The following is a 27,337-nucleotide window of genomic DNA, read 5'->3' as shown; positions in this document are numbered from 1 at the left end:
TTATGCTATACACCTGGAATTAATATAATATTGAATGTCAACTGTAGTTGAAAAAACATTTTTAATTTTAAAAGTCTGCATTTGGGAGACAAATACCAATTACTAAAAATAAAACAATATAAATAAATTATAAAATATTTTAATTAAGTTATATTTGTGTTTATCTAAAAGGATTTGAATTCTTATACCCACTTCATTGCTCAGATTTCAAAATCGTATTCAGCTTCAAATTTTCCTCAAATACAATTTTGCCACCTGCATAGTAATATTACCTTATCTTTCTCCAAATTCTAAGTTGCTGACTATAAATTCTAAGTTACTTCTCTTCCCAGCCTTTTTATTTTCCTCATATTGTCACTCCTTCAGTAGACATAGGCTAACTTTTCAGAATATGCACAGATATTGAAGTGTCATTTCTCAGTCCTAGAGATTATTTCCATCATGTCTTAAGATTTTAAATTCTACCAAATTAGCATTAAAATATACTCTTTAAATCTGTTTCATTTCAACTAGTCATAGTTTATGTTTATTCATTCAGAAAATATTTATGGAGTGTCCACTATGTACCAAACACTGATTTAGGTGCTTGGAAAACAAAGCCCACTAAAATAGTTTCTATCCCAAGATGGGAAGAAAGAAAAAAAAGAAAAAAAAAAGCCATAATAAATAAGAAAATTATATAGCACTCTAAAACGTGGTAAATGCTATGCAAAAAAAGTCAGAATGAGATAATGAAGAGTAAAAGAGCATGTGTAGGGTTGTATGCTGCAATTTTGAAAAAGTGGTCTGGATTTGCTAAGAATTTGAAGGAAGTAGGGAGAAATGAGCCATTCAGATATTGTCAAAAAGAGTGTTCCAGGAAGAGAGTACAGTACATGCAAAGACCCTAAGGCATGAGTATGTCTGATTTGCTCTGGGAACAGAACAGCAAGGAGAACTGGGTTTGGAGAGGGTTGGAGGAGGGTAACAGGAGGTGAAGTCAGAGAGGTAATGGGGTGGACAGAAACAGATCTGATACGGTTCTGGGAGGCTGTCAGAAAGAATTTAGTTTTTCTTTCCAAGTAAAATGAGAAAACAGGGTTATGTACAGAAGAGTGATATGATCTGACTTTATAATCTGAAAGAATATTCTAGCTGTTTTGTTGAAAACAGAATGTAGGAAACAAAGGTGAAAATGGGAGATCGCAATTAGGAGATTCTGTAATAATTCAGGTGAAAGAAGAAAATGGTGGCTCTGACCAGGATAAGGATAGAGGAGGCAGTGACTGAATCAAGTTCTAAATCATTGTGAGGATAGAGCTAACAAGATTTCCTGGTGGATGAAATTGGCATGTCAGAGAAAGAGGGGGTCAAGGGTCATTTCAAACTTTTTGGCTCTAGCAAGTGGAAGGATGGAATTACCATCAAGTTAGAAGGAGAAAACTATCAGTGAAGTATGTTTGGGAGAGTTCAGTCTCCTGAATTGTCAACTAACATATCAACTGACTTGTTAGACATCTCTACTTGGGTATATACTACAGAAATACAGCCTGGTTGCTGAGACCTGCTTGAGGTCCACCCATAAACTCAAGTTTAAAGTGAGACTGGTTAGGATGGTTGTTATGCTTTTTGCATCCCCATCCAGCCGTGAGTGACAGCCGAGAGTGGTGAGTTGTATTTAATCAGGACCATGTTTGGCTAAGCAACCTCAAAGAAGCAGTAATGAGCACAAGGGTCGAAGGTGTGTCTAAAGAGTAAACATAATGCTTGAATTTAAGCTGGGGTTCCTGGCAAGAGGGAACATCAAGGGGATGAGGAACTGTAAAGAGAGGGTAGAGGGTCAGTTAATTAAAGATTCTGATGGGTTGAAAGAAATATTAAGGGGACTAGCAGGTGTGAGTTGAAAAGATAAGTGGTAATCAGGATGGGTTGCATGCAGTTGAGATTTAATTGGCAATGATAAGGTTTAAGGTAGGACAAAAAGTAAAGGCATGAGAAAGTAATTAAGTGGTAAGGGGACAAGATAATTGTTGGAACAGAGTTTAACCTGTTAACCGAGCGGGACGTATAAATACGTCAAACGGAAACAATATCGGGTACGGGTAGGACGTATGAATACGTCCTTGAAATATATGTTGCGCCCTGAAACGGGTGGGACGTATATTTCTGAACAACAAAGGTATTAGTCATCCATACATGTCTCGACATGAATTTAAGACACGGAGGGAATCAGTATAATTTCGCTATTGAGAGTGGTGAACGTGTTCTGGGTCAGCAGTGACGGGTACATACTTACACTTACCTACCTATTTTCATATTATATATTATTTACTTATATTTTTTTATATCTCCAATCTTTATATAATAAAAAACATATAAAATTGATCCCATCATCAAATAATTTGTCAGAAAAGTTTAAAAGTTTGTATGTATGTGAATGAGAAATATGCGTAGATGAATCTCTTTTATTATGGAAAGGGAATTTATCCTGGAAACAATATATATCTACAAAAAGAGCTAGATTTGGAATGAAGTTGTTTATTTTGAGTGAAAGCCAATCTGGATACGTACAAAATATAATTTTATACACAGGCAAGGACACAAATGATGGTTCAAACTACCCACAAGAAAAACAATCAAAAAGAATTGTTTTGGAGTTAACACATGACTTACTGAATAAAGGGTATAGGATTTACTTAGATAATTTCTATATGTCAATTCATTTGGCTGAACTCTTGTGTCAAAACAATACAGACATTGTTGGAACAATGAGGATAAACAGAGTAGGAATCCCCAGTGAAATAAAAACAAAAAAATTACAGAAAAATGAACATATGTAAGAATCAAAGACAAACTTATGGTTTTAAAATGGAAGGATAAAAAAGACGTATTGATGCTCAGTTCTATTCATAATGATGAAAAGACAATGATTGAAAAGAGAGGAAGAAGGCAAGAAAAACAGAATGTTGTCCTGGATTATAACAAGAATATGGGCGGCGTAGATTTGGGAGATGGAGTTATGGTGGCCTACACGGCTGCCCGTAATAGGGTAAAAAAATTTTATAAAAAATGTTTTCTACGATTAATTGATATGTGCTGCTTCAATGCATATATTATATACAAAAAAGATAAAGGTCATTTGGATCGATTATACTCTTTGGTAGAGTGTGTAGAGAAATTGGTAGACAGCAACATAGTGAAAACCCACCCAAAGACATCAACAAGCAGTTCTACAACCATCACGCTTAGTTGAAAGGCATTTTCCAGAACAAATGAAAAGCGATATAGGAAAAACTAAATCCAGGAAATGCCGAGTTTGCTACAAAAAAGGTGTTAGGAAAGAATCTACATACTGGTGTCTGGATTGTAAGGTAGCACTATGTATCAATAATTGTTTTAAAATATATCACATGGAAGTTGAGTTTTGAATTTTTACATCTATATTTCAATTTTTTAAACTCAATATTTCTATTTTATTTGTGTGCTTTTGTTTATTGTTCTGTAATTGTTAACTTTTTTATATTTTTTATTGTGTATAGAAATAAAAAAATATATTTTTTGTAATCTTTATAATTGTTTATAAAATTTATCATTTTTTAATTCGATGTTTCCATTTTTTTGTAGGTATTCTTTTCTATTTGTTTGTAATTTTGTATTTTCCTTTGTGCTTTATATATAAATAAACAAAAAATATATATTTCATTTATTTTAATTAAGTATAAATAAAAAAATAATAATATAAAATTATGTGCACTGGGCGTGATGTACTGACACGTCCTAGTGAAAGAGTATGTGCCCATTGTACGATGCGTAATTAAAAAGGGAACTCCCATGTTAACAGGTTAAGAAACGGAGGCCAGATATGGGAAAGATTTTTACACACAGAGAGAAATCAAATCATCAAGAATTAAGACAGGGATGCCCTGGCTGGGTAGCTCAGGTGGTTGGAGCATCTTCCCAATGCACTAGGGTTGTGGGTTTGATCCCCAGTTGGGGTACATACAGGGGTCAGCCAATGACTACATAAATGAGTGAAACATGTTGATATTTCTCTCTTCCTTTCCCTCTCTCTCTAAAATCAATAAATAAAAATTTAAAAAAAATAGACAGGAGTAGTGCTAACAAGAGGGAGTGGCCCAGTGAGTCAATCACTAAATGAGAAATGAGGGATGCGACCTAAAAGTCTATAGATGACAGCAACTAAGAGGAGTGGGTGACATAATCTGCCCCAAATGAAGGAATTCTCAGCATTATATAATTAAAATATAACGTCACAAATTTCACCAGGAATATTTTAATGTGAATTTCCAAAAGAAAGGACAACTATGTTTATTTATATACTCTATCATATTCTCCATTCAATGGTTGAGTGTCTACTACGAACCAGGCAAAAGAAAACAAACCACGTCACTTCCCTGCTGGAGTTTAAATGCCAGGAGAGGAACTTGCCTTGGCAGCATTAGTATTTCAGCAGCTTTTACTATGTGGTTAGGGAAGGAAAAAAATTAGTGGATGATATTCAAATGAACACACATCTGGTATTTAAGGTTTTTTTTTGTGTGTGTGTTTTTTTATGTCAACATGGCAACGTAAAATATCGAGCTGAAGTTTGTAATCACTAGTTATACACATGCTCTGTCTGCCACTGCCCCACTGGAAGTTAGGCAGAAGCATTTCCTGTTTTCTCTCAACATATCTTCAGTCCTTCTCTTTTCTTTATAGACTGGAAAGAAATCCAGTCTAAAGATCCCCACCTTTTAAAGTCCTTTTAAAACACATTAAAAAATACCAGAACAGAAAACTAATTTGAACTAGTGCCAAGGTCTGTTGCATACTTCATCCAGGGAATCATGAAGTTTCAATGTAACTCCAGAACAAGACTGTTTGGGTAAGAAGAAGAGACACTTTGTAGTTTTGAGACAGTAAAATAAGGACAGAAGATTCACTTCAAATGTGTGCTGCCTTGATTTCAATGCCTGTGTAGTGATGTGAGTGATTTGGGACCACAGTGAGGCATAACCTCTGACAGAGTGAGCAGACACATGGACCAGACTGGTCAGACAGGAGGGGAACATATTTTTGACACTGTTTTGCTTAATTCCTTTGAAGATGCTAGTAGACAGCACTTTTGAGAATGCTGGGTTAAAGAAAAATGTGTGTTCTAATTTGGTGAAGGACTGCTATGTGATTTTATTTGATTGTACACATTAAAACTCTTAATTACCGCATAAAGGCAAGGCAGGCTTTTTAGTATTTTGTTGACAAGCTTTTCTGTTTGGAAGAATTTCAAGCATGAGCTAATGTGGTGATAAATTTTTTATGGGAGCTAAGAAAACTGACGTTTCTGAGAATATAAGTGCGCGCGGGGGGGGGGGGGGGGGGCGGACAAACCCATCCTATAATTTTAATGGGCATATCTGTATTTAAATCTCTGAGAAAATATATTTGAGAAGGAATACTTTGCTTTTTCCACTTAAGGTCAGTTTCAAAATTGATAGAGCAATCTCAAAATAATTGGGGAGTTTTTTCAAACTATAAAGTTCTTCTTCCCTTAAATTCTTCTAAGAGGTCTGTGAGAGACATCTGGACACACCTGTTTTTTAAAAGGTTTCCCAGATGATTCCAAAATGTCATTTAGCTGGGAAACACAGGTTCAGTATTTGCTAAGTATTGGCATAGAATGCATGTGGAATTTAGATGTAATTTTAAAACATTGAAAATTAGAATTTTATTCATTAGGTATTATGTAACTACTGTCTAATGCAAATATTAGAGCTTTAGTGCTTTCTAAAATTTTTCTTGTTTCATTCCTGTCCTAATTTAGAACTTTATCATTTTGTGTGTGTGTGTGTGTTTTCTTTATAGGCAAGAAAGGGGGATAATATTTAGAAACCAAAATAAAAAAGAGTTGACAACTGGCCATCTACTACTGATGAATTGAGTTGTGAAATGGGAACAAAGAGAGAGAACATAACAACTCTGTAGGCATATATCCTACTTTAGGAAGGAATTCTGTTCTCAGGTACTAATTAACAAAATCAAGGCCAAAGTGTATAGATGCAAAACTATAAACCAATGGAAAATTCCTCTGGTTCCCCAAAGTAGAGAATCCGCAAAGTGGCATTGTTCCTGGTGTGCTTTGTGTGTTTTCTGAGTTACGATGTAATCTCACTATACCTGTGGAGCTGGCAATTTAAAGTTCTCTTTCTCGCTCTCTCTCTCTCCTCACGCAGAGAAGAGGGGAGTTTAATTGTACAACTTATGTGTCCTTTTCAATAGAATTAAAAAAATTGTTGTTGCTTATTATTATAAAAACAACCTCAACTTTATAATTAGGTGTATTGTTTTCCCCCCTACTTTTGGCCTCACCTCTCAGGAATAATATCTGCAAGTAGAATGAACAAAATGTATATTTTGGCTGCATTCATGCAAGGAGATTTTTCTCTGGATAAGCATTCTCTTTACCAACAAATAGAAGTGTAGTTAACTGCCTAAAACATCTCAGTTTTTGAAAAACAGACAAGTACCCTCCTCCACCTCCCCCCCAAAAGAAGCCAACTGTAAAGTACCATACTTCATAGGCGGAGATGATCAGCTGGAGAATGTTCCCAGAGTCTTTCTGAAGTAGCCCTACAGTAGCTCCTGGAATGAGTTTTGCATAATTCTGTAAACAAAGAGAAGAAGTCAATCCTTGCTCACTTTACCTGAGAAATGTCAAGTGTGGGTTCCGCCTGCTGGCTGGGGCAGCAGGCTCCTGAAAATAAACAGACTCTGCTCCTGAGACTGGAGCCCTGCCTCCTGCTGCAGCCTTCGCTCAAAGGGGAAAAGGACTGGCCGGCGTCACTGCTGGGACATCTAGTGTCAGTGACTGTCTTCTTCTTGGGCTGTGATCTAGATCATGACAGGAGTCAAGTCTTAGGTAACAATAACACTTAGGGAATATCCTCCACTCAGGGTGTGTCTTTGTCCAAAAAACTCTGAATGTACTGTCAGGAACTAGCTTCTCTTCTTGTAATGGTGCAGAAATCAAGAGTTGGTATACACGGGCCCTTGACCGCCATCAGGTCACTTGGTTAGTCATTCAGTCCAGGGGTGTTTGCCAATGGCTTGGTGGAGAAAAGGCATGAATTATTGGCTGCTTGTTGTCACCTTTCTTCCCAGCGGATCCTCCCTCTGCACCACTGCATCCCCACCTACACTGCTTCTCCTGAGAAGTGTTTCCCACTTCAGTAGGACTCGCCCATTTCTTCAACACCTCAGGTATTGAACATGGCCAGGGAATGAGGCATCGCAAAGAAAGGAATTTTCCAGACAGCTGAAAATTACCCCTCTCTTAAATTTATGTTTAAAACTGTTTTCAAACAGAAAGTTGTCTAAAGTGTACTGCACATGCCCCTCTTTTCTTAAATAAAGACTCTAAAGCATACTTTGATGTTTTTTTGTGTGTTTTTTTTTTTTAAGAGAGTCCTGCTTATCAATAATACCTATAGCTCTATAATCATCAAAGGCTTCTAAAGTCCATGATAGATCACACCCATACCAGGTGGGCCCCAACTGCTATGCTTTTGCTTCTTTTATTTGTTTTTAAATAGTTTCCTTCTTCTTGTTAAGCTGTAAGATATCACTTTCCTCCCAGTTTACTCATTTGCTGTGGCACCGACAACATCTATTAGGTCGGCTTAATATGCTGTGAGACATCAAGAAGAGACAATCACTCTTTTTGTCAGCTGCGGTCTTCTAAGTTGCTGTGCGCTGTGAAATCAGATGACTGAACTTATTAAAATGGTACATAGAAAGGAGAAGGAAGCTTTGAGTGAAAGATTTAGGGCATCTCCTGTAGTTCAAACATAATATCCTATTCTTATTCCACAGAAGATTTAAGTAGCTTAGGAAATACACAAAGCAAACTTACAACTAATCGTTATCATTCATCATCATTGTGATGGTAAGTAATTAAATGAGGACAAGGAGGACCAGGAGAAGAACAAATGAAGCCAGGGTGACATGGTCTAGGAGGTCCCACCCACCTGCCAGAGGTGGGCACCTGGGTTAAGTCCAAGCTTTCTACGCCTCTTATATTAAAAGGTGGGGGTGGGGGGGTGACTTTGTTTTTAATTTGTGGGTTTTGTTCCTCTTATTTCAGTGTTCACAGTTGTGTTTCAGTTTGCATTTGATGTATATCTGAACCCTTGAAAGTGTCTGTTGCCCCTCTCTGCCTGGACCCTGTGCTTTATTATTGAAGGGCCGTGGGCAGTAATCCAGGTAACGCTCTTCCCATCTCTCTGTGGCCACATCCCTGACTGGGGAAGGTGGGCCCCACTCTGTTTCCCTGAGTCAGGTAGAACTTGTCAAATGCAGGGAAGGCACCGGTTTATCAACTTGCCTTTTCAAATAAACACGTCAAAAGGGCCGTGAAGCGTGAGGCCTGTGGTTAACAGAGAATACCTAAGTAGGGACTTGAGTTTCACTCAAGTGGAGCTGGAATGTGTGTAAATTTGACTAGTCCCAGAAGAGAAGGCAGAGGGAATCTTTAGAGTTTGACAAGGAAAGGTTTGGATCCTTTTGAAAAGAATTTCAAGGCTCTTAGCGTTGCATAAAATTGCTTCCCTTGAAAAACTGTCCAGCTATCCCCGAGGCTGAGGTCTAGAGGGTATTTTCCATAAGCACTAATTCAAGTGGCCTCCCGTTTTGGGGTTAATTCTTGCTTAACAAAGCCAAATCCATGTACTTCCTAAAGCACAATTATGTTCCTACATGTGGTATGTCATTTGGCATTTGGTTATTAGGACAAGTGGTTGAGCATGAATCGTTTTTGCTGATTGCCACTGGAGTCACGGCAGAAAACAGTTGGCCACCAGCAGCGGTACCCAGTGACTACACTGACAATTGTGTAGAGGAAAACTATTAATTAATTCCTGAATGCTGATTTTCAAAAAAAACAAAAACATTGCAAATAACTAACTGGAAGCATGGACATTTTGGCGTCCTGATCTAACACTGTAAAAAATTATACTTTAAATCATGTAGTGTTATGATTACTGTAAATATCATGTGTCAAATGCCTTTCTTTCATTAAATCCCTAATGTGCTATTATAAATTGTCCTGATTAAACATGTTTAATGTTAGAAAAAGGATGCTTTTGCATGCCTGGATGTGATAAATTACAGCACTGTAACTATAAAAGATGACTGTTGGATATTAAAAATGGTGAGCTCTGAAAGCACGATGTTACATGAACTGATGAGAAATGCAAACTCCTATGCTTGGACTTGAATCCTGTTATCCGTCCATGGATTATCCTAATTATGGACTTTCTCCTCCCCTCCTTCCCACCATGCCACCCAGGAGTTCCTGAGGTTGCTTTTCTCATCCATTTTTGCATGGTTGTCTTCTGCTGATTGCTTTAGTTTTCTTAACTTTTCTCATCAAGCCCTATTTATTTGTTCATTCTGCCCCCATATCAAAACAAAAAAAAAACCAAAACATACACACACACACACACACAAACACAACAAAACAAAAAAAAAACCCACACAAAACAAACAAACAAACAAAAAAAAAGCAAACTTTCTTTTTTCTTGGTCCAAAAGTCTCTTGTCAAGGATAGAGGGTGAGAAATAGACAGGGGGTCATTTAGCGGACAGGCATGAAAGGATACAGAAGAAAGCGACTGAATTCACACCTGCAGACTCTCAGAGGCTGCAAGTTCAGTGCCAGAACCAGCTGTCAGGTGTGTGCGCCTGCTTGGCTGAGGGCAGAGAACCATGCTGACACACCTGCTGCCCCAGCTAGCCGTGGGCAGGCTGTTGCTTGGCTTTCTCTTTAAAAGACTCAGACTGAGGATGTTGGCAAACCCTGGCTACTTTTGGTGCTATTTTGGTCCATAGGAGGCATAGTTCCTGACAGTGATCGTCCTTCCTGCTTCGCTGGCTCTCCCTGGTGGGTTTACTCTGTCTTCTGGTTTCAGAGTCTGACTGTGTTCGGGAACTGGCCCCTCATGAGCTACAGTTAGTAACTTCGAGGGCCTTCCAACAGGATGGAGAGGTCCTCATGAGCCTCCTGGCGTCCCCAAGTGCCTCCTGCCTTTGGACACATCTCCCAAAACCCAAGCTCCTAGAGGGTATGTTGTCACGGGGACTCACGCACGGCTTGGGGAAGCAGTGGGAATGCCAGGGAAAGGACCACATTGCTCTTTATCTCCTTGGTTCTACACAGCTCGCTGTTCCGGTGCAATGAGCCCTCGCTGCAGACAGGGCTACAGGTGCCCATGACGATCCTCTTACCACCATGTGGGAAAGAATCACTGGAGCTAACTCTCGCAATGAGCAGTGTCATCTCTTTCATCCTTCCGAGAAGCTCTACTATTTTAATTTCATTCTTATCTTTTACTGCCAGAATACTGAAGCCCAGGGACTTCAGTGAACTTGCCATGGTCGTCCAGCCAGGAAGTAGCAGAGCCGGACTCACCTGCCCTGCCCTAGAGCCAGGACTCTTAACCAGGATGCTGATGGGACATGCCCAACATGGGCAATGGCTGTGTGGTCTGGAGATGTCCCAGGTGAGCCTGAGACGGGTTCAGGAGGAAGCCCATGATAACTGATGTATTCGTTTGCGAGGGCCGCTGTAACTAAGTACCACAAACTGGTGGCTTAAAACCACAGAAATTACTGTCTCACAGTTCTGTGGCTAGAAGACGGAAAGTAAAGTGTCGGTAGGGCCCTGTTCCCTCTGAAGCCTGAAGGGGAGAGTCTGCCCCTCTTGTCCTCACTTCTGGTGGTCCCCGGCAATCCTTGGCTTGAAGTTCAATATGACCACATCTTAACTAATTACATCCCCAAGGCTCTATTTCCGCATAAGGTCACAGTCTGAGGAACTAGGCACTAGGACTTTCACATAGCTTTAGGGGTTGAACACAATTCACCCCCTGGCATTCTCCTCCAGTTCTTTTTTAACCTTCAAACCCGTAGCTTGAGCTGAGAAGTGAGAACCTTGCCCAGTCACAGAGCTAATAAGTGGTAGGAATGGGTCTCCACTGCAAAGCCAGTGCTCACTCTGCTCCGCCAGGCCCTGCCAGGAACTGGCGTAAATGCCAACAGCCATTGAGGGTGAGTCTCCTTAGAAAGACACAGTAACGCTGCTTTGTATTTACATGCAGGGGGCTAGAGATTATAGAACACTTGTGTACCCAAAGCAAAAGAAAGAAGGACAAAGAGTTGTGGCTGTCATCACTTTCAAACCGAAAGGCTACCTCTTGAAAGAAATGTAGGAAGTAGTGAAACCATAGAGGTCAAAAAAAAATTTTTTTTCCTCGGGGGCTGTATTGTGCTATTTATCGGGTCAAAGGAAAGTAGCTCTTTGCTGGAGACGCCTTGCTTTTGTCAAGCAGTGTGCTTGTTCCAGAGCTAGGGGCGGGCTGCGCGCGCTGGAATAAGGCCTTCTTCGGAAGGCAGCGGGAAGGCGCTCTGCCCGTGAGGTCTTTCATTGCTGTGAGGTTCCATTCCGCCGGTTCTCACGCTCATTACCGGTAAATGCAGGGCTCCCAGGATTATGCAAAAGTTTACCCCCAGGTTGGACTGTGTTACCAGGACACCCAGGATTCCTGAAAGAATGTGTAATTGTTTCTGGCACGAGGGAGCGTGAATGTCTGTCTCTAGGTTGCCTGATATTTGCTTTGCCTTCAGGCTTTCAATTGTCAGCATTCCACAGGCAGCCAGGCAGGCAGGATGGGAGGGTGCTAATTAGATCAGGTGCTTGATGTTGAAGTCTGCACCAGGAATGACTAGTAGTCCGTTTCGGAACTTTGGAGCACTACCTGTCTTCCTCCCAGTCTGCCCGGGAGGGTAATTATCTTGTCAGCCGAGGAGGAGCGGTAGCACACAGCGGAACGAGTGATCGGCAGTAGCGCCGGAGTGATAAGGCAAGACAAATGGACCCGCGGTGCGTGACTGTTGTGAGACAAACAAGTGCAGAGAGGCAATGGGGAATGGAGACTTCGGAGAATAAAGAGGCTACACGGAGCCCTTGTTACTGAGGATCCCGCAGATCATCCCTTAATGAGATTAACCTGCCTTTGGAGAGGAGCTGCAGACCTTGTAGTGGAATGCAAATCCCAAAGCTTTAGAGAGCGCTTTGCTTTTTGAAATGGGAAGCCGCACTGGGGTCATTAGCATGCTCCTTTGCTTTGCAGACCCAATGGCAGGTAATAAAACGTTGAAGGATGACTGCTGGCAGCACAATGAAGAGGAGCAGAAAAGAGAAAGCAGGTGTATGTACAAGGACTGCTAAAGAGGGAGTGGCCCCACGCTACTGGAAGTGTGCTGGGTGGACCAGCAGCAGCAGCATGTGGGGGCTTGTGACAAATGCTGAATCCCAGGCCTTGGTCTAGACCTTCTGAATCAGTCTGCATTTTACCAGCTCCACAGGTGACTGGATAGACCAAGGAAGATTTTGAAAAACCCTGGTGCCTGGGGTCTCAGACCCAGAGATGCTGATTTAATTGAATCAGGGGGATGCCTGGGCATGGAGTTTTTAGAAAGCTCCCTAAGCGATTCTAAAGAGCGCCAAAAGTAAAAACGTTGCTGTGGCAATTTGGAAAATAAAGGTGTCATGTTCTGAAACTTGTATACCCTTAATTCAGAAGGGATCCTCAGTTTTAATATAGTTCAACATTTTGATACCTAAGATGAAAGTTCTCCATTCAATGACTAGAGTAGTGTTTTTGGATGCCTGTTGCCCACAGAAGGGCACCATGCTTACTAGCCTTGGCCTTTAGGACAGAGGGCCTGGTTTTACCCTCTCTCCCACTTCCTCTCCTACTACAGCTCACATCAACCCACTAGCCTGAACATTGAGTCTTTTACTGCTCCAGGGCCTTTGTACAAGCATTCTCCTCTTGAAAACTCTTCACTTCAGGTTGTTGCTTCATAATTATAACAGTGAAAAGTTTGCTTTCTCTGACTCTATCTTAATTCTAACCTGCATTTCTTCCAGGGCTGTTAGGCTAATAGCTTCTGCTGTAGATATACTAATTAACTAGAGGAATACTGCTTGAGGCCCAAGTTTTCACAAGAATAGCCTCTTGCCAAAAGGTGGCTTTCCCCGAAGAATTAGGGGAAAATGTACAAAATAATGACTATTTACCAAAGATTTACAGATGCCTCCAGACCTGACTCAAATCGGTGGGGGGGGGGGGGGGGGGGGGTTGGTCAACTGAGTGGGAAGAAAGAGACTTAGTGAGTTTGCACTCCTCCTTGGATCTGTTGGTGCCTAGATGTTACACACCTTTTGCCCCTGGCCTCCTCCCTTCCCCTGACATAAAAGAAGTCTGAATTCTGGGCCCTCGAAAGATGGATTTGTGGGAATTGTAAGGCACCTCAATCTTTTTGAGTTGGGCCTTCTCAATCAATAAAATTTTTCTTACTCCAAACTCTGACGTGTTGAATATTGGCCTGTGAAGTGTCAGGCACACAAACCTTGAAGTGGCAACATAAATACTTCCTGTAAGAAGTCTTCCCTGAAGATCCTATTGAAGTAAGATCCTAGACTCTCTCCTTTCATTATTCTCCATCCCTACGCACTATTCTTTCCCAGTTTTTAGTTAATTTTTCCAAAACTTTTAGTGTGAATGTGCCTCAAATATTGCATGGATATACTTATTCAAAAAAATTGTTCGTTGCTTATTTGAAATTCAAATTTAACTAGGCACCCTGCATTTTTATGGCAATCCTATAGAAAAAAAGTATGCCTATCTTGAATTAATGAATAAAGTGTGCCCCCCCCAAACTGTCAAACTCAACCATAGTTTCTGTTTCCAAAATTATCTGTTTACTTTTTAAACATTCAGTATACAGGGACAACAAAATATTGAACTATTAATTAATTAATACCAGCTCCTTTGTAGCAGATTTTGGGGTGTTTTTTTTTCAGGTAATCATATTATAGGCAATTAGACTGACCTGACATGACGAATGCAAGGATGATGGGCCAGGTATAGCAATTCCCCAGGGCAGAAAGCCACGGAGGCCTGGCAAGGGGCAAAATTGGGAAAACAAGAGCCTCACACCCAGGGTAACCTTTCCTCACATATTACAGTTCGGACCCCTCATCTTTCATATCACTAGTCATGTGGTTTAGACCCCCTGACCTGTTCCTTCCTAAATATAACATTTAGGTCTCCATTGTATTTCAGCTCCAGGACCAGAAAAACAGCAGAACCAGACAAGTAATACCATAACTGCCTCAGGACCAGGTACATTAATTGATGACCCCCCTGCCCTGGTAACAGCTCATCAGTGGAGGCCAGGACCCTGAAAGAGCACACTTGAAAAGCCAATGAATATTCTTTTAAGAACATCCCCTGGGACCTCCCCTAGAATGTCCACCTGCAAGGGAGAGATAAGCTCAGGATGAAGGACTCGGTGCTCATTCTCTTCCCGGGAAGCAGGTCTATAACATTCCTTCCCCCCTTCTTCCTTCTAAGGAACCCCATAAGGCCAGCAACCAGGTTAACCCCCTAAACCTGTCTCCCAGGTCCCCTTCTCTCTGACTTCTCAGTGAGCAAAAGCTGCCCAGCCTAGGCTCTCCTGTTATTTCTATGCCTTTCCTTGTTTCTCTGTTTTAAGTATATTTTTGATGTGGCCAATAAATTCTTACTGACTTTGCTATACTTCATCTCTTGATTAAAACATTTCTTTCAAGAAGACAAGAACCGAGTTCCTGTCTCACCAGTAACAATTAGGCACAAAATTAAAATACATAATGCTCCCAAACTCTTCTTATCACTTTAACTTGTCCCTGGTGCCTTAATGCCATATGTAACAGTTCAGTGGGCTCTGCCACGTGGAGAATGCTAGCTTGCAGTTAGACTCCTGCATGGCAACCCTAGCCAGAGTGAGCTTCCTCTAAGCAGAGTGTCATTTGGACCAGCCAGAGAGGCCAACTGCAATCGCAGGCAAGCCTTCAGGGTGTCTACAGGCAACTGCCTTAAACAGGAGTGCCTGCATCCTTGGGCTCTGAGGTGACATAAAGAAGGTAATCACACTGTTTTAAGCACTTTGCAGTATGAAAAGGAGTCTTTGTATTGTAGAAACTGAGTTTGTTCCTCACCAACGGGGAACTTTCAGGCATACGAAAGCATATACTAGAAATAATGTGTTGGTCCTATTAAAGTTATCACATGTAAAAAAGTAACCAGGCATCATGGGAACATATAAAAACATCACCTGATAGGTAAAAATGCAGTATCTATGATGTTCTGGAGCTGCTGGTGGGAGGAAGGCAAGTTTGCTTTTATTTTAAAGCAGGCGCCCTGTGAGGATAGCAAACGCAGATTCTGAATTTGGTACAAGCACCTTGATTTCACTTGATGTTATTCTTGCCAATAAAAATGAGTGTTTGACATATAACTAAGTGCAATTTTTTATGCCTTTATAAAACTGTATATATATAAACTCATTAAAAAATGTGAACATACTTAATAGGTACAGTATGAAGCCAATTATGTTAAAATATGTAAATGCATTCAAAGAATAAAGAGAGGATTTATTCTAAAATGTCAAGAATGGTTAGTTATGTCTGCATGGTGAGTTTTGATTGATCTTTATTTTCTTCTTTGTGCTTTTCTGTATCCCCACTTTTCCCCCTTTCAAACAATATGTTAATTTTACCATCTGAAGAAGTAATTTAATGTGTGTGGTGTTTTTTTTTTTGTTTTTTTTTTGGGGGGGGTGGTTTCACACTCCCTCATTGTTGGTAGGAGAGTAACTGATACAACCTTTGGAGAGCCCGTTGGTCATACCCAGGTGAGGTTGCCACTCCCCTGTGACCTGGGACTTCAGTTTTAGCAATGGCTTCTCAGTGGAGAAAATGTATTCAAGGATGTGTACGCTGTAACATTCATACTACTGCTCAGGTGGAAGAGATCCGATGCCCTCAGTTGCAAAATGAACACATTGCAGTAAATACACTTAACGGAATATGGATGGCCATGAAATAGAGTAACCAAAAGCGATGGCTAAGCCTCAAAAACATAACAGTGAGTACAACAAAGTGAATGCAATTAATGCCACAGAACAATATACTTAAACATGTTTAAAATGGTAAATTTTGTTATGTATAGTTTACCATAATTAAAGAAAACCCTGAAACATAACATTGAGTCAAAAAACATTTGCAGAAATTAAACTCGTAAGCCAAAACTATGCACTTATTTATGGATGTACATATAGTTTTAATAGTACAAAATACTAAACACTGGAGTTCAGGATACTGAACACATTTCTATGGGAGGAAAGAGGGGGTGGGGTCAGACAGAACTGGGCAGTTGTACAGCAGGCAACTGCTTCAGAAATGTTTTATTTTTTTAAAAAAAAATCTGAAGCAAATATGGAGGCAAAATGTTGAGATGTAAAAAATCTGCATAGTAGGCATATGGATGTTCATGACATTATTCCATTTTTCTGTGTGCTTAAACTGTACCATAACAAACCTATATCCTTTGTCAGGCCTTCCTTCCCTCCAACCCCCCCTTAGGTTGAAACAATAGATAGTGATTACCACATACAATAGCTGTTGTAGATGGCTGACCAATGAAATCATGTTTCCTTGCCTGCTCATACCACTCAGAGTTTAAATAACCCATAAGGCAGAATCCAAATGTCTCTCTTTTTTCAAGTCCACACGTTTAAAACTTGCTTAATTAGCAGCAACATCAAAGGACCCTCGTGTTTACTGGCCTTGAAGGATTCTGCCATTTGTAAGAATCTCACCTATCAGTTCATCTGTCAGGAAGCTCTGCTCTACCCTCAGACTCTGGGCTTTCACTGCTCAGTGACTTTCAAAGTCAGATACTACAGAAGGCTGGTTAGTCTAGTGGCTATAAATTAGTAACTTCTTTAGTGACATCAATCCACGTTCAATTGCATTTTAACTCAGAGGTTGAAGCTGTGGACTCAAACTGCCTAGGTTCAAATTCTGGTTCTCCTATGCAACTTACTTTGTTATTTATTTATTTATTTATTTATTTATTATCACAAAATGGAGTTTAGATGATAAAATGAGTTGAAATACTTAACCCAAGGCTGCTACCTAATGAGCCTTCAGCAAACCTTCCCTATTATTCTCATAATCATGGTTGCATTTCATCTCTGGCCCTCCCCTAGAGAGTGAAAGGCTTAATCCAACACTATGGTACTGATAGCATCAAAGGTAGCTTATGATTGCCAGTTAACTTGCAGCCCCTTCTAACAAATAGAAAAGAGTAAAAATATTGACAGATATGAAAGCTCTGGCTCCTCAGCAAACTCTTTGCCTTGGGGTCTCTTTCCAGAACGCAACTTCTGAAATGCTCTTATCCTATTCTTTAGACAGATGATTGATCTACAAATCTGCTCATGCTCTATGAGACTTATTAAGGCATGCACTGTGTCTTCTTCTTTATAGTCAGGCATCCTGGTTCTTTGGGGGAGCTCATGAAATGTTTGATGAATGAATAAATGAATGAATGAATGAATGAATGAATAGATGAATGAATGCAATCAATAACATCTTAGTTTCAATCATATGCTAGACATTCTGGGTGTTGCGTAAATCTTGAAATATTTAGGGCTTGTATTGGTGCAATCCCACGTAATAGTTCTACGTGGATTGGCTTAATAGGCATCTCATGAAGACCCTACTTTAAATCGGTATCTTTTTTGTTTTGTTTATCATCTGGATTGTAAGCCTTTTGAGTTCTTTAGACCAAAGTACTATGTGGATGCTAAGAGATAGCAACTGATGACTTTCATGATTGTGATGTATTAATTAGACTAGAAAATGTTTCTAACAACTTCGCCTTGATAATCTGAGGCTGTCTTATTTCTGAATCCTCCCTCTCCAAGAGAGGTTTTCTTAACGAGGAAAGTGTAGGCAGCTGGCTCTCCTCAGGCTTTGTTCCCAGAACCTCAATTAGAGAGGGAAATCAGAATCCTTTTCATTACATCTGAGTTAAAAAAAAATATATATATATATATATATATATATATATATATATATATATATATATATACACACACACACACACACACACACACACACACACCCCGTATTTTTCGGGCCATAAGACGCTCCGGACCATAAGATGCACCAGTTTTTAGAGAAGGGAAATGAAGAAAAAAAGATTCTGAAACAAATAGTGTCCTAAAATATTTTATGTGCATTAAAACCCAACATCACAGTCATAAACACATGTAATCAACCCTGTAAAGTAAACAGCAGCATTTAGAACCATTTTAGAGCCGGGCAAGCACACAGAGACCACACAGAGCCGGGCAAGTAAAAAAACTTTTTTTTTTAAGTATATGTGTAGGCTATATTTGGACCATAAGACGCAGTGACTTTTTCCCCCCACTTCTGGGGGGGAAAAAGTGCATCTTATGGTCCGAAAAATACGGTAACTTCATGGATATTTCTCACAATCCACAAATTTTCTCTATATTCTTAGATGATTTTATTTTTTCTAAAAGCATATAAATTTGGAATCCCCAATTATAGGATGGAATTGGTCAGATAAAGAACAACTTTCTACATCATGCTCTGAAATTAGCTATCTTACAGCTTACTATATTTTATATGAGCAAAGATCATTGGATTCCTTCATGATTCCCACCCTCCAGGCTGATCCACTGACTATTAAAGCTGGTGTGTGTGTGTGTGTGTGTGTGTGTGTGTGTGTGTGTGTGTGTTTTATAAAAACTGAGACCAGAGATAAAGGGATTTTTATCCCATCAAAATTGTTTTGGCCTTTCTCAACAGTGAATATTCTAAAACAAAACAATAACAAAACAGCTAACAAATGGCAAAGGGATCCAATTTTTGTTTGATCTTCCTTCCTAATTTCTCTTTCTCTTTTCAGCTCTCTCACTACAGCGAAAAGCTCAAAAGATAAACAAAAAGAAGAAAGAAGGAGTGAAATAAAAACTGGGCTATTGATTCCTGAAAAATTGAGACTCATATATGGTTGATACTTTTCACAAGCTACAAGAGAATAGTAGGCTCAGAGCATATTGTGGCTACTCTTTATGCTTTTTTTTAAAGATATGACGACCATCAAGAGGGCAATTGCTCAGGGGTTTCCTTTCATGGCCTAGTAAGGAGGCTCTGGAGCTTTTCCGACAGTTTGGCACTAAGACTAATGGCAAAGGACTTCTCTCCTCTCTGGTGCCTCTGAGTCAAAGTGGAGGGGGAGGGTGATGGGGTAGCGTGGGCTGCAGGGATAGCAGTAACAAGGGCCAGGCACCCCTGCCTGCTCTTGTACGTGGGCTCCCTCAACCTGACAGGTATTTGTCACCCAAAACTCCAAGTCCTTGTTTAGAAACTTTGACTCCATTTGAGAAAAGATAAGGTGCTTGCATTGCAATTTTTAAAGAATTCAGTCAACAAATACTGAGAATCTACTGTATATGGAAAATTGTCCTAAACAGATGGAAGAGCAAGTAACTCAGCTTTCTCCTGAAAGAGCTAATAATCGAGGGATTTTTTTCCTCCAGAGAGAAGAGTCCTGTGATGGTATCAAAACTTGCTTGGGTCCCCTGTTCCCATGCTTTAGACTCATCACTCTGTCCTGATAACCATATCAATTAGTGGTCAAAGGTGTTATTGACTAAACTGGATGTGTCTATTGCCAGTATATCTTGTTTACTTCCCAAGTGCTATCTCAACATTGCATCATAAATACCAGGTCATATAATAATTATTGTTATCAACTTCACAAAACTCACATTTCTCAGGCTGATGTAGACATATTGAAAGATATAGGCTATTTTAAAATTTTGCAAATAATGCCAGGTGATTAATAATATGATTTTACAGTGTAGTACAGAACACTGATTTAATTGCTTTTTTAAATATATTTTTTATTATATGTGTACATACCTTACCAATCCACACACACGCACACACACACACACACACACCCTCCCAAACATGCCCTCCCTGCCCATAGTTTTTCCTCCACTGGTTATGCTTATATGCATGCGTACAAGTCCTTTGGTTGATCTCTTATCTCCCCCATATCTCCCTGCCCTCCCCGCTGTAATTTGACAGTCTGTTTGTTTCTTTACTGTCTCTGTATCTATCTTTTTGTTTTTTAACTCTGTATCTCACTAGAAAGGGAGACTAGTAAAATTAGATAGTTGGGGTTTAGTAGCCTGACACTATCTTAATGTAAATTAACAGTAAACATTTGAAAACAACAGAGAAGGTTAAAACATGTTGGTTTTTTTTTTTTAAGCTTGGATAATTAAATCCTGCACCAAAATGGTATTTAGCACTCAAACATAATATACTACCTACTGCTCGGTCTATTATCTATCATTATCTTTTGAACCCTGTAATTGGACAAACAGGAAACTATTCATAATAATCAGTTTGTTCAAAATCATCTGTTTGCTGGAGTCTGGGAGTTGCACGTTGCAGGCATATTGAACTGAGGTGAAACTGCTTACTCCCTCCTTTCTATTGTTTGCTCATCGCAGTTACTGCAAAGTGCAGCAACACCATACACAGGGTGATCCAAAGCATCTTCCCAAAATTACTGAAAAAATAGTCGTTTCCCCCTGCATCCTGCGAATGGGCAACATAAACCTTATTTGCCGCAAGACAGGGTGTCATTGAACCTGGCCCATCCCCTGCCAGGGCCGTATGCACGTAATTATGCTTAACACAGCACTGGGGCAAGCAATCTGCCCTCTGGAATTTCCATTAGATTCAACCACTTAGTGGCTTTATTAATCCTAGCACTGGCTTTATTTTTCAGTTATTCTTTGGTGGTTATGTTCCTTCCATTACAGCTATCCAAACATCGGGCTGCCCAGGGTCTCCTGTACACATTTAAATCTAAGAGATTTAAATAGAAAAGCAACACGGGCCGTTATTGGGCTATTTTCCGTTTTCATTATCAGTGAAACAAGACATCAGCGTTTTCATGCTGCGTGGAGCCTTCAGGGAAGTGCAATGATGCTGTCATTATCCCGCTGATGCAAATGGAATGGCGAGCCCAATGAAATAAAAATAAAATCACGAAAGGGCTGGAGTCACAGAGTGGGCTGCTGACCTGGTCCCTGCATGGCTCCCTGAAAACGTCCCTTTGAATTTAGCGGAACCTGGATGGCAAAGACCACAGACCCTGACAGAACATAAATTCATCTCATAATGAGATTAGTAGGCAGTCAAAATAAATGTCCTGCTGTTACATCAGAGGCAGGCTCTAACCTGGTGTTTTCCATGGAAATGATCATTTTCTTTGCAACGGGAGAATGGAGGATGCAACTAGCTTAAATCCGACAGGTTCTGTTTTGCCATACCATTATTTTTCACCTTCCTCTGTCTGTTTAATCGCAGTTTTGAGGAACCGTATAAATGAATCGTGAGTCTTAAAAACTATTACCAACATGAGTTATGGGTGTTGATGTTCACGATCATCATGTTTCCCTGACTCTCCTTTTAAGTAAAGTTCTCCTTTTGCAACCCCTCCTCTCACTTCTAAGCAGGAGCCCTGCTGTGGAGGAGGTGTTGAGACCCCCAGAGTCCTCTCATGCTAGCCTTAAGGATCAAAGGCGGAATAGACTCACTATTGTATTTGTGTATGGCAGCTCTACTGCTTAAAACCTTTGGCAACAAGTATCGCATACTAAAGAGCCCTAAGAAAATGCCCGGATCAGGTGAACCCACGTGGTCTCTGAGTAGAACAAAGGCCCTGGGTGTGCAGCTTGATTGCAAGGGACTTGCTTGGTTTTCAGCAGAAGGCAATCTCACCTGGAGCACAATGCCCTCCTCTCATTCAGAATGCAAGATAGAATCTCCTCCGAATCCCTTCCACAGAACCTGATGCAAGTCCATGGGCTGCGTGGTCCTTCGCACCAAGTGGCGTTTAATCAAAGCCTCTGTGAAATAATCTCAGAGTCCCTGGGCCCTGTTAAGTCACCAGGCTTGTTAAGAGGTCCTTTCAAACGGAATGGGAGATCAGACTCTGAATTTAGGTGCGTTTGAAGCTTCCGCATAGAAGTCAGAGACAATTTAATGTACACCCATTTCCTCTGCATTTTCCAGCTTCCAGGCTGAGACTCCTACCTTCTCTATGGCATTGCTCATTAGGAATAAATAGTTTGCTAGTATCCCATTTCATAACTGTTTTCCTTAGGCTGAAATGAAACCACAGAAATGTTTTGACTTTGCACAAGCATTTTATAGTTCATGCATTGGTTTCCAAACATTATTTCATCTAATGGAAACCATTCTCTTGCTGTACGTGGTGCTTCCATCCCAAAACTTGAACTGCAGATGAGCTACTTTAAGGGGGAAATAACGTTTTGGCCCAATTTAACAACGTTTTCTTTCAACTTTTTACTTCTTAGTAGCTTGAATTGTGTCTCTACTTACATATATTTTTATGTGTCTAATTTGCAAATGTCGGAGAATTTAAAGTCAATTCTCCTCCCATTCTCAAAATTTTATCTGCTTTCTGTTGATTCCTTCCTTATCAGGTGAAATAGTTCAAGGAAAGATACTAATTTTTCATTAGGTAAGATGGTCCCTCTTTCACTTACCTTTTCATTCCCACAACTCTTTCTTCCCTGTCTCACCATAGCTCTGTTCCCCACTCCTCTCTGCACAGCTGTCTTTATAAATTACATAGCTAACAGTAACTGAGTCCACTTTACCAAGTATCCAGTTTAGTTGGCACATGTTAATGATTTTCTAATGGCATCCCCTATGTTAAATTCACAGGGTTAATGTTAAAGTTTCATATTGAATAGTGCCCCTGAGAGAATTCACTGCATTGTTTGCTTACCTCATATAAATGTACTTGTTCTTGGGTTACGGCAAAGATCAGTAACACGTTATTTTGCACCAGTTTGTCAATGAGTTGTCCAATTGTTGGATATTCCTAAAATTGATATATAGATTTTAAGTATCATCTTAAGAAAAACATGCAAAATAAAGAAAAGAATGTTTCAGATATCTTAATGAGTTTGACATTTCAATGCTTATAGGCATTATTGATTCTGTCACTCTAAGTAAACAAATACAATTAGCATGATTTGACATTCCTATACCGGTTCCTAGGTTTGGTCTTATTGCCTTTTTGATGCCACTAATTAGTTTTATGAGACCCTGTGATAATTTTTTTTATTTCTTTATTGATTAAGGTATTACATATGTGTCCTTATCCTCCTCATTACCACCCCATCCCTCCCACTCATGTCCTCACCCCCCTGTTGTCTGTGTCCATTGGTTAGGCTTATATGCATGCATACAGGTCCTTTGGTTGATCTCTCCCCCTTTTCCCCACCCTCCCCTACCTTCCCTCTGAGGATTTCAGAGAAGAAGGGAGAGGAAGAGAGAGATAGAAACATCAATGATGAGAGAGAATCATTGATTGGCTGCCTCCTGCATGCCCCCTACTGGGGTTTGAGCCCCGCAACCTGGACATGTGCCTTTGGCTGGAATCAAACCCGGGACCCTTCAGTCCGCAGGCTGACACTCTATCCACTGAGCCAAACCAGCCAGGGCCCTGCGATGTTTTTACAGTTGAAAACACATTGCACTTCTATTCCATTGGCACATCATTCCCAAGTGATAGGATACTTTAAAAAATAAAGAAGCCATTTATTAACAGATCTGAAGATGGCCACTATTTTCCAAGGCTGAAGAACACACAGCACAGTTGCCTCTTATATGAATCCAAATGTGGATCATGATGAAAGAGGAAATTTAAGTGAAAGAGTAGCCTGCAAACAATTAAATTAAGTATTTGTCGATGGTTCTGAAATCAGCCAAAGTGGAGAGACACTATATGCTGGTGTGGTGTGTTCACATGTTCTCAGAACTTCAGGTAAATGACCCCACAGCAAATCTGGCTGAGTAATGCATGCTTTCCACACAATTTGGATTTTTATTAGTAGATATTGATAAAATCCACATAATATAAATCTTCCTGAGTCTGACATTTTTAGTCTCCTCAGCTGTTCAACTGTCCAAACACTAAGCATCCTTCACCCTGAAGCACGAATTTCTCCAATGCTGACCCCTCCTTATCGTCACATGGTCTCAAACTTTTCAATTGCTGTGCATGTGTTATCAGAATCATACCATGTAGCCCTTCCTATGTGGGCGAACATGATTTTTCTATTTGACCCACATCAATTGGTTTAGTTCCCACACAATTATCTCATAAGCTCCTCAAAGCCAGGGACCATGTCTTATTACTTTATGGCTCCTGGAGCCCGGCCCAGTGTTGTGTTCATAGGAAGTGCTCAAAGGGCGCAGTGAGCTTTGTTACAGGGAGACACAGAAATAGTTCATGGCTTCTCTGCATTCATAGAAACTCAGAAAGAATTAATTGAACATTTATTAGATGAGAAGGCCATATTAAGCAACAGGCAATGTTTGCTTCTATGGTCCTACTTTTTCCAAGATTCTATTAGAGACATTTTAATAATTGCAAAAATGGGGGGTGGGGGAAGAGAGCAGACTCACTTCTCACAATTTCTTGCTCCTTGTTGGCTAAAAGACAAAATGTGGCTACCTCATTGACTTTGTAATATGGAAAGGCAGTTTATATGATTAAATAATATATAAGCGTGGGGAATACTATTGATCAAAAGTTAGGAGAAAATATTCATGTTGAAGTTTAGAAATTTAGGCAAGAAATAGTAGCAGATATTTGTGAACCATTAGATTTTAAAAAAATTAATTGGCAGCACCATATTAAGCATTTATATTCATTATCTCATTGAATTTTTTTTTGAGAATAGTGCTTTTCAATCTGAAATTAGAATTCTTCCTCTTTTTCTTTTTCTTTTTCTTTCTCATTTCTTTTTCTTCCTCCTCTTTCTTTCTTTCCCTTTCTCTTTCTCATTCTTTCTCTTTCTCTTTCCCTTTTTCATTCTTTCCCTTTTTCATTCTTTCTCTTCCTCTTTCTCTTCATCTAATCTTTATATTTAACTTTTTTCTCTTTCTCTTTCTCTTTTTTTCCCTTTCTCTTTCTCATTCTCTTTCTTTCTCATTCTTTCTCTTTCTCTTCCCCTTTCTCATTCTCATTCTTTCCCTTCCTCTTTCTGTTCATCTAATCTTTATATTTAACTTTTTTCTCTTTCTCTTTCTTTCCCTTTCTCTTTCTCATTTTCTTTCCCTTTCTCATTCTCATTCTTTCTCTTCCTCTTTCTCTTCATCTTTATATTTAACTTTTTTTCTCTTTCTCTTTCTCTCTACTCCATACACTTCTATAGCATTGTCATTTTAAGAAGTCACTTAAATTCTCTGAGAAATATTTTTGCAGATATTAAATGAGGATAATATAACTTTCTCAGCTTGTTGCTTCATAATTCAATTCTATTTCTTAAGTTAGTCGGCGCCCACTGCATTCCAGGCCCTCCTGGCCCTGTAGAGCACACATTAAATAAACAGAGACAGACATGAGCAAACACATTTCACACAGTGATGGGCAAGAAGACATCTAGGTATGAGAGTGAGGGAGAGGCCCAGCAGAGGTCAAAATAGGCCCCCTTGGAAGCAGCCATAATCAATCTGGGTTTAAAGAATAATTAAGTTTCTCAGCAGCCTAGGATGGGAGAGCATTCCAGACGGAATAGGATACGCACACACATGGCAGCTTCATGGTCTATTTAAGGAAAGCAGTTAGATATGTAGGATTCTGGTGAGAATTGAATGAGATAAGGTACATCGAAGGAACTCTGAAAATTTTACAAAAGTCAAGCATTTTCCCCCCTTATATGTCACCAGCATTTTTTAACTGACAAAAAATATGCCAAGTGTGAATACATACCAAGCAAGCAGTACTTGACTAATTGTTCCCATAGAGAGAGCCCCTGCTCTGGGAAAGCATGGCCTTATTTAGGGAGCATGCACTGGGCCTGTCATTCACAGTAACTCCTGCGTGATGACTGTTTTGGTCTGAGCCCCGCTTCCTGGGGATATGGTTGGGAACAGAACAACTGACTTCGCTGCTTTTTGCTGGCCTCTGGCTCTTTGAAAAATCAGGAGGTCCTGGGGTCATCTGGGTTATAGCAGATGCAAACTTTTCACATAACCTCACCACCCAACGTATTCCTGGGGGAACCCCTGAGGGTGATGAGGATTGAGACAGAGAAATCTATTCATCTCAAAGCAGGAAATGTACTGTGTGCACTAAGTGTGGGTTATCCTATGCCCTACAGCCATTATTGCTTCATTTGCCTTCTTATTGCCCTGAAATCAGCGTAGAGTGCAGATTACACACCAAGACAGTTGACATGGAGTATTCATTCTTGCTGTCCAGGTGACAGAGCCCATCGTTAGGAATGACAATGCCTGCCAATTTGCTGTCCATTCCAAAATGAGAATCAGCGTCGCTCACAAAGACCAGGAGATGGAGGGAGTCATTCCGCCAGCCAATTTTTTCCTGCAGCGAGAGAGAAACATTTGGATTGCATTGGATAGAGGCAGGCATTTATGGAGAGTGAATCAATTATGATGGACACATTCACAATATAAAAATTGTATTGCTGGTCTATTTCAGCCATTTTCATCTATTGTGAGTTGATAATATTAATGTATTAAAAACACAACATTTCTGTGATGTTTGTTTCTTTCTTGATATCATTTTCAGATGTTCTATACTTCAGTAAAAAAAAAAAAAAAAAAATAGTTCCACTACAATCAATATTCGGTTGATCCCAACTTTTACATGGTTGTTTTTACTGTCCATTTTCAATGTACCAGAAAAATGAGGGAAGGGAGGTCACAGATTATCCTTAATCCAAGATGAAGCAAAACTAGGCAGAATGCAGCACAAAATGGAACCTGAGTAAGCCTGTTTTATTCAACTGTCACCCAACATTTAAGCACATATTTCTCTTTCTACTGTATCATCCAAAAATTATAAACAAAATGGATAAGAATTGCTTATCAAAGTATTGCCTCAAGGTACTGCCAATTAAAGTGGTCTATTTGTTGTTTCTTAGCAGAGCTCTCCCTTTCAGTTAACAATAGTCCTGAACTAGTGGGGCAAAACTCACTCTGGCTGCACCATCCCTCCTCCTCCTCCTCTTCTTCCTCCTCCTCTTCCCCCCTCCCTCATCCATCCTCCTTCCTCCCCTCCCCTCCCCTCCCCTCCCCTCCCCTCCCCTCCCTTCCCCTCCCCTCCCCTCCCCTCCCCTCCCCTCCCCTTCCCTTCCCTTCCCTTCCCTTCCCTTCCTCTCTTTTTCCTTCTCTTTCCTTCCCTTCCCTTCCCTTCCTCTCTTTTTCCTTCTCTTTTCTTCCCTAGTTCCCTGGTTCTTCCATCTTCTAGGAGCTTCAGCATGTCCATTTCCTGATATT

At 40.1% G+C, this 27,337-nt stretch overlaps 1 protein-coding gene across 4 annotated transcripts in view; it reads right to left on the bottom strand.

The window, feature by feature from the left end:
• ITGB6 (integrin subunit beta 6) overlaps positions 1–27,337 on the bottom strand; it is a 74,512-nt gene that overhangs the window by 31,379 nt on the left and 15,796 nt on the right. For all 4 annotated transcript variants that reach the window (XM_045575412.1, XM_036421934.2, XM_036421935.2 and 1 more), the window contains 3 exons: positions 26,259–26,420; positions 22,809–22,904; positions 6,554–6,643 (listed from right to left, as the gene is read on the bottom strand). In XM_045575412.1, coding sequence (XP_045431368.1) covers positions 6,554–6,643; positions 22,809–22,904; positions 26,259–26,420 — 348 coding nt within the window. The remainder of the gene's footprint in view (positions 1–6,553; positions 6,644–22,808; positions 22,905–26,258; positions 26,421–27,337) is intronic.

This window comes from Pipistrellus kuhlii, unplaced genomic scaffold, assembly GCF_014108245.1.
Source record: "Pipistrellus kuhlii isolate mPipKuh1 unplaced genomic scaffold, mPipKuh1.p scaffold_m20_p_7, whole genome shotgun sequence".
In the NCBI taxonomy this organism is placed as follows: domain Eukaryota; kingdom Metazoa; phylum Chordata; class Mammalia; order Chiroptera; family Vespertilionidae; genus Pipistrellus; species Pipistrellus kuhlii.
The sequence above is the reverse complement of the archived record's forward strand: the minus strand, read 5'-3'. Positions and strand labels throughout refer to the sequence as shown.